Here is an 11,413-nt window from a genome sequence, read left to right on the forward strand (position 1 = left end):
TTTCGATGTTTTTTCTAATTGAACTTTCATTAAGTTTACTCCATTTAAATAGCTGAATCTTCAGAAGTCGTCGTGGCCTAACGGATAAGACGTCCGGTGTATTCGTGTTAAAGCGATGCACCGGTGTTCGAATCCCGCTGGCGGGTACCAATTTTTCTAATGAAATACGTACTCAACAAATGTTCACGATTGACTTCCACGGTGAAGGAATAACATCGTGTAATAAAAATGAAACCCGCAAAATTATAATTTGCGTAATTACTGGTGGTAGGACCTCTTATCAGTCCGCGCGGGTGGGTACCACCGCCCTGCCTATTTCTGCCGTGAAGCAGTAATGCGTTTTGGTTTGAGGGGTGGGGCAGCCGTTGTAAATGTAACTATACTTGAGATCTTAGAACTTGTATCTCAAGGTGGGTGGCGCATTTACGTTGTGGATATCTATGGGCTCCAGTGACCACTTAACAACAGGTGGGCTGTGAGCTCGTCCACTCATCTAAGCTATAAAAAATAAATAAATAAATAGCTGAAAAAGTTTTTTTTTCATGATATTTTTTATTAACTTTATTATATTGTTCTCTTGTAAAGTAACAAAAAATGTCGCCTAAACCAAATCCAAGCCTTTCATCCTTCGATATGTATATATAACGGAATCTTCGCAAGTCGTCCGGATCATCTTGAAAATTTGCCCACTTATCAAGTACTGGTGACAATACAATAATTTTATAATTTTGACGTATTAAGAAAATATTTCGAGAAAGATTGAAACTACATTTAAATGTATTTATGTATGTATACGTTTTCCTTTCAGGACACATTCTCTTGCAACGTACCTAATCGGATTTGATGGGCGGGCAATCCGATCTCCTACTCATCGCCTCGACCTTATCCAGAGAATTGATCATGATTTCACTGAAACGCGAAAAGGAGGGATTCTCTGTTACTAAATCTGGAGCACAACAAAAATATACACACTAACAATAGATGGCGCACGAGCATTTTATATATATATATATCTATACATATATGCAATTTACTTGTCTGTAAAACTATTTGATTTTCTTGAAAACTCACTAAGCTTCCTTTTAAATAGCATATCTCTTGAAACGACTAAGGATTGTTAATATCTATATATTATTTTTTTATTATTCTGATTTTTTAATGCTCGTGCGGTATTTTCACCAATCGCTCGTACCGTTATTCGATTGTATGCTTAATGTCGACAAGCTAAAAGTTAATTTTGCAAGGAAACTATGCAAGCCTTACAATACTTGGTATCGAACGAATCGATTTTAAAGGCGGTCGTAATAGTGCTCAATGATATTGATTGTTTGCGATAAAATTGGTGTTCTTTGAAATTATTCTAATTTAAAAACAATTTTTTTGACGCAACGAATAGTTCCAAAAACTCTAGTTTTAGTATATTAAAAAAAGTATACTAAATTCAAAATTCGATAAAAAAATTAATATGACTTTTAAGAAAATTAATTTTCTAATCTTATCGTGATAAACAATTGGACATGTCGTCGCCTGTGTAGTTGGTACGTGTGCGTGTGCACTCAATAAAAAATATATTTTAAAATGCTTGCAACACTAAATAAAAAATGGCTTCACACAAATTGTCGGTTTGAAGAATAACAAAAATGTGTACCTTTTAAACTAACTCAATTTTTTTTTTAGATCAAAAAAAAATTTTTCAATTCTTATCAGTGTTGCCAATCTTGAACTTGAGAAGTTTGAAGAATTTACAAAATTTTGCTAAAATTAATTTTATATCTTATGAACGACATGGAGTTGTTCATGTGATATGTATAATTATGATATTTTTGGTCTTTTTGGGAAAAATATATTATAAATCGTCTCTCTGAGAGAATGTAATACTTTTTTGTGAGAAAAATTAACTATAGACAGCTTTGAGCTTTATTTTTTAAATCACTATATTTTTTAATTGTCACTTAAGTTTTCAGACACTTAGTGTCTTCGATCTGGCTTCAAAGGAACAAGCAACGCCGAAAGGTAGGGTTGCGCGTAAATTTTTCTTAATTTGCATTCAAACGATCGCCAATATGACCCTTGAAATTTATCCAGTTTGTGTGGATATCTGTGGTCAAGATGACAATGGCAGTTTTCTCTGAAGTCGAAGTGAAACGAAATGATGACATAGAGGAATTAAAATTCCAGATTAAGTCATAATTTTTTTTAAATATTAAGGTAACATAATCTGGTCGGGATTTTGATTCGGTTACAAATCCTGGCTTCGTCGTATGAAACATAATAAAAAAACAATGCCACTTATCTAGTTTTAGGCGTACGTGTTTTTTTTATAAGAGTTATTTAATTATAGTTTTTTTTTTGCCTGTTTACACTTGAGACATGAAAGGCACGGGTGTGAGCCGGGACGTTCCGCGACGTATTGACATTTTGTCAGTTAATTCTTTGTTGCCATAGAATTTAAATCGACTAAAATTACGGTAAAAATGTCTTAAAACATTTGGAAGATTCAAAACCAAAATTGGACGTCACGGAACGATATCCTTCATAATAAAGCACCGGGTGTTTACAGGGAATGTTAATACCAAAAAACAAGACCTCTACGTAATAATAGCTTCATGGAAGTTTTTAGAGGTCAAGTTGAAGTGGTAGTTCTCGAATCAATTAGATAGGTGACGAGCCGCTGTGATATACTTGTAGGAAGGTACAATCCGATGGATTTAAAAAGTTTGTTTTGGTTACGGCCGCGGCGTATGAAGATAATATTATTGGCTGTTTGAATGATGGTTTTGTAAGTTTTTAAAACTATGCGTGCAGCCTTAATTTGTAGGAAGTTTTTTTTTGGGAGTTTCAAAGCAATAACTAATTATTTTATTAAAATTTAGAAAAAAAACCTAGGTATTAAACGTACATTAATGGGTTTTAGGTAGAACATTTCTAAGCCTATGTCTTTAAAAAGACAATCAAAATTTAAGTCCGCCTAAAAGTGTGGTAAATACCGCGCCGCTCGCGGCCGAACCAAAGGGTAGGATAAGTTTGGTTGTGTAAGCACCCTGTGTTAATGCTTTGAGATGGATTTTAATTTAAATACCTCTAGAATATCAAATTACAAGCTTAATTAGAAAAAAAATGCATATGGCTCATATAATCAACTCATTTTTCAATCATTTGAAAAATTATAGGTTTTGGAATCTTCTTTAAGCTTGTATTTAAATTGAAATGATGAGCTGTGAACGGACTAGTCAGATGATTTTCGACTCTAACAATGAGCCTTACAACTTCACTCTCACAAAGAAATCCATCACAAGGACAAAATGTATGTGTGCGCGTGTGTTTTGTATATATGTACGAATATATAAGTGCGCAGGACGCATTAGCTTAAGTTCAGCACTACATCAGGCGTCAGACGTGCCTTCCACTATGTATTTATGCATTTTACTGCTATTGTTTACAGTGTATTAATTTTTAATCGCGACTATCGCTATATGAGCCCCGTAAATATCACTCTTTATTTGTTTTAGCTTTTTCGCATTGCCTTTTTTGTAGCTTTACCGTTTTTAACGTGTGTTTTTAATTAACGACATTATATGGCCTAACATTAGAAAAAAATCGAACTCCCAGATGAGTAGACATACGATCGTGAGAAGTACATAATTATATCCCTCCTAACATCTGATACCCGCAATATGTGCTAAATAGAGAATCAACTATACAACTATAAAACGGGGTACCAAATGGTATCAATTTTATTTTTGACGTTCGACATCATTAATGGTTTTCATCAAATTCCTGTGTATTGATGTTTAAATTGTATTTAAGAATCGTAAATGACTTTTGTTTATTTTAAGTTGACATTTTTATAGTGTAGTGATTATATATCTATATTGTAGCATTTAATTACGAAAATCAGTTGAAACTGTACATAGTGCGTTTTAAATCATTTTTGTCTGTCTCGATGATTTCGTCTTATACGCCGACGACTTTGTAGAACAACTTTTAATGGTAAGCTCTTTCGTGTTTTTTGCGTTATGGTGGCGTTATTTTAGCTTTTTGGAGTCGATGTATTAACTGATTATGTGTGTATTAAATAAACTTCTTTTTTTTTTCAAATTTCTTGAGTTGAAGTGATCTCGGTTATTACATCGACTTACGTTATTTTGCTTTCCAAGAATGTGTCGCAATCTGTCACTACTGCTTTGTTAAAATAATCATGTTGAAATAGATTTAAAATAGGAAACTTCGAATTTAATTATTCATCTCTCACTTATAAAATAATTTTTAAAATCATATTCCGTAAGCAAGATTTTTTTTCTTTTTAGTCCAGCTTCCAGCAAAACGCGTTTATGTGATTAGGAAATAGTTATAAGCGTAATTTTACGGACCTCGTTTATGAAAACTTAAACGTTATGTCCCCAAAGGTCTGTAGAAGCGCATTTTGGTTATCGAGTAAAAAGAGTAGATGAGTTTCACTCCCCATAAGATTCATAGTAATGGATTAATAGTTGGAAGACTTTAGATTACTTCGCGAATCTTCTATAACTGGATGTTGTATTAGTCGTATAGGTTAATTTACAGTACATTTGTCTCTGAGACCGTAAACATGTTGGTGACGTCCGAAAAAAAAATGAAATAGTAAAAAGAAAAAAGAAAAAAAAAGATATTATATGAAAGTCACTTTTCCTTAAGCATAAATGTATAGAAATATATTTGAATCGAAAGGGGCGGCGCGTCATTCTAAGTAAGTTAGGATAGTTTTAATTTTTACATAACGGGAGTTGACCGGAATCACGATTGCTAGATGATGGTATCTGAACGTGCAGAAACGTTATTCCCATAGATATCGTAATGCGGTTTCGGTTCATTCCCTGACCTACTACTAGCTTGTTCCTTACGCGTTATTCTGTGGGTGTAGGCGGGAGGGTCGTGTTCCGAAATGCTCGAAATGATAACTGACGGCTCGCGGAGAGAAGAATGATTCATATTCAATTCCAATTATATCCGAACTGATCACAAATCTTTTTTAACTTTCACTAAATACAAGCTGCACTCTTTTGGCAATTTCTATTAACACTACCGGAATTTAACAAAAGTCGAAAGTTACTCATTCGTTTTTCTCCCCGCGATTAGGGACTTAAGTTTAAAAAAAAAAACGACAAAATCATGGTACAAACTGTAATTTTAGTTCCATAGACATTTAAGAACTACAGAGTTTATATTTAGATGAAAGAGAGAGAAATATATTATATCCATATGTTGAGAGCAATAAAAATTAGCAGTGAAATAAAATAGATTCTATATTAATTGAGGAATATAAATAATATTGAAATACCTATAATAATAATAAAGAATAGTTTCTATTATATTAAATCAAGTTATCGCATCGATTTCGACGACGGATATAGATTGGCATTGGTGTTTGTTAATTAGATGAAGTGAATATTTTCAGAATGGGACTGTTCAGTTGGACCCGCATTTCGATCGATCCCATCGAACAAATCGTGGGTTTGACTTTGATATCGTTACTTGGTTTATTTCGGAGATTTTACATGTGAATTTGCTTTTTTTTTATCTTACATGAAGGCATCGGCCTGCGTCGGTCCATAATAGCAGAGAGCTGGTACTAATAAAATCGTCGTTTCGCATTAAAAGAGTGCAATTTCCAAAAATCTTCGAAATTGAGTTAATATGCGGAATCATTTGATATCACCAGTATTTTTCTCATAAATACTGTGAAAAGAGCGTAGTTTAGTTTTAGTTTTTTTTTTAATTTACCTATGTTTTGACTACTATTAACAAAATTAATACATAATTTTTTTACCTTACTTTAAAAGACAGATAATCTAACTGGTAAAAAATAAAAAATAAATATTGCACGGGATGATTAATATTAAAAATATCACATTTTAACCCTTTAAAATTAGTAAGTTTTGAGATTATACAGTTTTAATGCGAAAAGACGAAATGCGCGGCGTCTCTCGCCAATCGTCATCATCTTAAACACGTACTCATCATACGTCGAAGAACAAAACACAATAAATGTAATTCTTTAACGGACTAAAGCTCTCCTTTCTAATAACTATTCATGTTCTTAAAAAAAAATCCACTAAAAAATTGCGTCATGAAATTACATTACATGAGTTAATTAAAAACAAAACGGTCCATTCATAATAAAATAGAAATCGTAGACGAATGAGTTTTAAACGAAAGCGGTTTGTTATGTTCGTACGTCCAGTGTGCTTAGTGCGAGTTTCTTAACGTTCTCGACAGCGTAAAAGTTAAGCCAATTTCGTATGCAGTTGGAACAGCGCCCCTAGCGGCAAAGGTACGAAAACGATCCCGTTCCATACAAATACGAGCTAACTTTTACGCTATCGAGAACGTTAAAAAACTCGCACTAAGCACACCGATTTCCGTTGTTAAGACAGACTGTTGCGTGTGCGGTATGAAATGATAGTCAATTATATTATAAATATATTCATTACACGCTTTGCAACGTCGTTAACATGCTGCCTTGTGTTAATTGTTTTTTATTGTTCCGTAACGACACATTGTATCATCCACAACGACGTCAACTCGCATCGCACTTTCTACATTATACATTGATGACCTTGTTGTTTATGGTTTATTTTTATAATGAATGTTTTACAAAAACGTGTATGTAGTATGTGTACGACGTTGCCAACCGCGTCGCCCCTTTATCTTAATTACAAATTTTTAAACGTGTTAAATAGATCGAGAATATTGAAGGATCACAACCGAGCAAAACTAAAAGTAAATCTAATAAATAATATAAAACCGATCAGAGTTATAATAGAATACGTTAGTTTAAATTATATTTCTGATATTAAACGATGTTTTGCTAAAAAGATAATTTATCTTTACGTTATGTTTGATGTGTTGCGTGGGTGTAGCGGGTCTCAGCCGCCGCGGCGTCCCTCGCACCACGGACGGATGACGCTTTTGTACTTGCTGTCAACTCTGACATTAACATCTGACAGAGAACGGGGTTGCCCCCTCCACTTTGAGGAGGAACACCGAAACGCTCGGAATTAGCCATAGCCCCTGGTAAATACTTTTGTATCCGTCAGTACACCTAAATCATTTACGAATTCGGAAAGGAAAAAAAATCATTAAAAACTTTTTACTAGAATTTTTCCTTTGTAGTAAATGCAAAAGCGTCGATTGCGTACGTCATGTTTTATTACGACCTTATTACATAATATAACAAACACCATTTTATTGTTTATAAAGCTTTTCCTTATGACACTGCAATAGAAAGAAAAAACTCAAATCTAATGTTATTGTTTTTATGAATATTTTAAAAACCGATCCATTAATTAATGACTCACCAATTAGCCGCCAACAGATATATAAGAATCGAAATTTTCGTAACAATAAAAATAAAAAAATACAAATAAGCAATACCACAGTACCTGAAATAAATAAATATACTTTGAAAAGGAAATAGCGCGAAAATAATGATTGGACACAATGCACGACGGCTTATGAATTAAAAAAAAATAGATTGTGTTAATTAATTTTTGTGAAAGATTAGTTTTTTATTTGGCGGTTGATCGTACAGTAACATTCGGTAGAAAAGCATCAATGATATGAATTGCCGGGAGAGTTTCGATCCTCGGTACATTGACGACAACTTATCTCACGACTGATGTGATTCCACAAAAAAAATCATCATTAAAACAGTCGAAAATGGAGCTATTTGTCGTGAGATAGGTCGATTGGATGACAGGTATATGAGCTTCAGTAGTGTGTCTGTATTCGTAAAAAATTTCTACGTAATCCTTGATAACGCCATCTAGTTTTAAGGTACGAACACACTACGGGCTCTGTAGAGTAAGCGGTTGATGGGATCACATGCGAGGTGATAGGTGTTGATATTAGGCATAGAAATTATACGAGAATCGGGAAGCTGGCGGGGGGTTGTATATATTTTCATTTAAAATTCAAAATTTCAGTTTTTTTTTTCGAAAATTTGTTAAAATGATTAAGACGTGCCATAACACGTTTCTCGATGCCTATGTTGCACGTTGGCAACATTGTCATCGCTAGTGTTGCCAATGTGTTGAATTATATGTGTGATTTCGTTGTCGTTTTTTCGCTATTAATTTACAAATTATGTATTATTTACATAATGTCCGTGTTGGTAACGACTTGTATGTATTATAAAGGGCTTCACACAATTAGATCGATCAAAACACTGATTCGAATTGATCAGACGATTTTTTCATTTGATCAATACGATGTATTGTTGTGGTCAGTTTGTGTGTCTAGGATAAGAATGAATCATCTTGATTATGGTTTTTGTAAGAGATAAGCGTAACCCTGTAAACTTTGGCGAGTTGAGTTTTCAAGCTTGTCTGAAGTTTTAGGGGAGTAAGATAAGTGAGCTACCGTATCGTTCGATGCTATCGCTTCTTGATGAAGTGTAGGCTGAATCACGTCACGTGTGATAGCAAGCTAATATCAGAGCGAAGATGGAGGCGAAAAATACTGCCAATCGATTGTAGTTTTATGATATGATAATGGATAATGATTTCCTAGTTTAAAAGTTTCGTAATATTGTGTCCTAAATAACGTATGGTATTGAAACGCGGTGGCTAGGTGTTGTTCAAATAATTCACTCTGTTAAAAGACTTACATATGCAAAGTGATCGGTATTTTTGTTTTAATTAATGGCTCCCGAACTATTTTCTGGACTTGTCCGATAATAAAAATAGCACTACATCAATTTTTGATTTTTACATCGAGCGTTTTAGATATTATGGCCACCACCATGTAATTGTTTCCTTAGGGCAGGGATGATGGATACAAACTGTGTTCTGTAGTGTACCGAGCGACAGGGGGATATCTAGATAGGTTTGCACTTGACCGCTGTAGCCGGATTGAGCTTTTACGTGTCGGCGTGGAAGCGCAACTTGGCTTCGGCGACCCAATTAAAGGCGAGTACTGCGAAGGAAACCTAAGTTTAAAAAAAAATGCAATATAAACGTGGTTGTTAGGATTAGAAGGAGAAGGCATATTGGGTGTTGTGTATGAAGAGGGAGAGGGATGTGATTGCGTATTGTTTTTTTTTTTTTTTGGATTGACGCGAGCTTCGCCGATCTGGGGTACCCATTTAAATATTATTGGCACCCAATATGCGGGAGATGGATCGGTAAATTGATATCGTGTTGCGTGGGGAACAGTGGGACTGAGAAGGCTCATGTGATGAGGATAAAATATGATTTGGACATTTTATAATGATTTTTAAATTTCTCTATTCGTGTATGACACGGTTCGATTGAATTTTTGAGACTGGTTTCGGTGTGTAGCAGCCGCCAATCGTTTGACTTGAACAGTTTTTGTTTTGAAGTCAAATTATTGGCTCCTGGCTAATTGGTGTTCTTATTACGTAATTTTCAGTAGAAAACCTCATGTATATTACGATAAAAGTAATTTTGTAATTAGCGAGGAGATATATGTGTTTTCGAGAAATACGTAACAAGAGCATCGCGTAAGATAATGTATCCAAAGATTGCATAGTGTGATGTATTACTTCCTATATTATTAGTTTTATTATTGTATTAGTATTATATATGTATGTATAAACTTGTTGGTTTAACGATTTATTTTTATTTATAAATTAGTTGGTATCGGTAATGTTCTGAACATTGGCAGATCTCCTAATCGAATTTGAAAAGAAAAATGTCTTCATGATTTTGATTTATTCACCTATACATATCAAGGTGTGAAAAGCTATTTGGTTTAAGCGACATTTCGCTTAATACGCGACTTTTTTTTTCCCCTACCCATCCTGATCGCCTTGAGAGGCTATTTCAGCGTAACCTTAACTAGTAGGTGAGCTCACGGGGCTCAAACCTGACCACGTTGCTATCACGAACCCTAGCAAGAGCCGTGCTTCCCAGAATCTACCACCGGATCGAAAATGCAACGCACTGAGATGATCCGGCGAGAAAAGCGACATTTATCTTTGTAATTAAAGGTGCGTTTTATTCGGTATTAGCATCAACAGTTCGATGTTTTGTAATCGAACCTCAATTATGTTTATTCCATTGAAATAGCTCAAGAAGTTTTTTTTTTTGTTATGGTATTTTTTTCCAAATTATAAAACTTTAAATGGCTCTGCTGTAAAGTTGGAAAAATGTTGCGCAAACCAAATAGTTTTTCACTCCTCGATATATTCTTTTCAAAATTGTCTGTGAAATACTCTGACGTTTAGAAATTGGAACGCTGCGTTTGCAGCCAGTAATTTTTTTTTTCTTCTTTTTATTTTTTAGGGATGGATTCGGAATTTTGTTCTTGAATTTAAGAGAGACCTCGCCCAGTAAGTTCTCTTTTAAATTTAAAGCCAAAAGGTATTATCTTGGTAGGAATGGCAGTGAAACTGCGTTAAAATTGGTGCTTGAGCGTACTTACGATGGATATATTGATTTGTTTGTATTCCTTCTACTGAACCAACAATTTTTATATATGTTTTTTTTATTATTATTATTATTATTATTATATAGAACATGATTTTTTCCACTATTATGTACGTTTCTTTTGTAAACGTGGCAAGCCTGTTGGGTAAGTAAGAGAGCGAGTTAATAGAACCAATCGCATTGATAGTTATGTAAACAGACAGACTTGCTACGTAATGAGCCGTCGTAAATGGTGAGGTGATATGATTGTGAAGGGGTGTGATATTGTAATGTGCGGTAAGCTAAATAGATGAAGGAATAGCTCGACATACACAAGGCGGAATATAGAGGGCGCGAATGCGACGCGCGGTGTGCCGTAGGAAAGTTTTACGATAAATGGTGAAAAAATAAAGAAATAACAAAAAAAGTGTGTGTTGTTTATTTTACGATCCCAAGCTTGTTTTTTTATACAATAATTGAATGTAGATAAATGAGAGTTCAACGGACTGCTTCTCTTTTTCTCTCTCCCTCTCTCTCGATTTCTCTCTGTCGTTCTCTTTCTCTCTTATGGAATTTTCTCGTTAACCCGAGTGTCTAGTGTTGAGGAGCTACAGGAATAGCCATAGATGTCAAAAAAATGATACAGATAACATGCAGTGTGGAAATGTAGTTTAATATTATAAGTAAATTTTCCTTACAAAAATAAAAAAATTCCAATAATAATATTAATTACATTGGAGAAAATATAATCTTGCAAAAATCCTTTTAACTTTTTGTTTTTTAATTTTTTATATTTTCTACGTAATTTTGTATTTCCTATATTTTATTGAATACTGGCGACCCGCCCTCCCTTCGCTTCGGAAACATTAAATTGTATTAGGTACTAGCAGAACCGCAGACTTCGTAGTGCCTCAATCGATAAATAAAATACCTAAGCTTTTGTATAAAATAAACTTAAAACAAACAAAAGGAATCTACTGGTGGTAGGACCTCTTGTGAGTCCG

At 34.1% G+C, this 11,413-nt stretch overlaps 1 protein-coding gene across 11 annotated transcripts in view; it reads left to right on the forward strand.

The window, feature by feature from the left end:
- Pur-alpha (Purine-rich binding protein-alpha) overlaps nucleotides 1-8,950 on the forward strand; it is a 40,589-nt gene extending 31,639 nt beyond the window's left edge. For all 11 annotated transcript variants that reach the window (XM_028182015.2, XM_028182014.2, XM_028182018.2 and 8 more), the window contains one exon: nucleotides 809-8,950. In XM_028182015.2, the coding sequence (XP_028037816.1) occupies nucleotides 809-844 (36 nt within the window). In that variant the 3' untranslated portion in view covers nucleotides 845-8,950. The remainder of the gene's footprint in view (nucleotides 1-808) is intronic.
- Nucleotides 8,951-11,413: the final 2,463 nt, after the last annotated feature.

This window comes from Bombyx mandarina, chromosome A1 (genome assembly GCF_030267445.1).
Source record: "Bombyx mandarina strain Sakado chromosome A1, ASM3026744v2".
Lineage (NCBI taxonomy): Eukaryota > Metazoa > Arthropoda > Insecta > Lepidoptera > Bombycidae > Bombyx > Bombyx mandarina.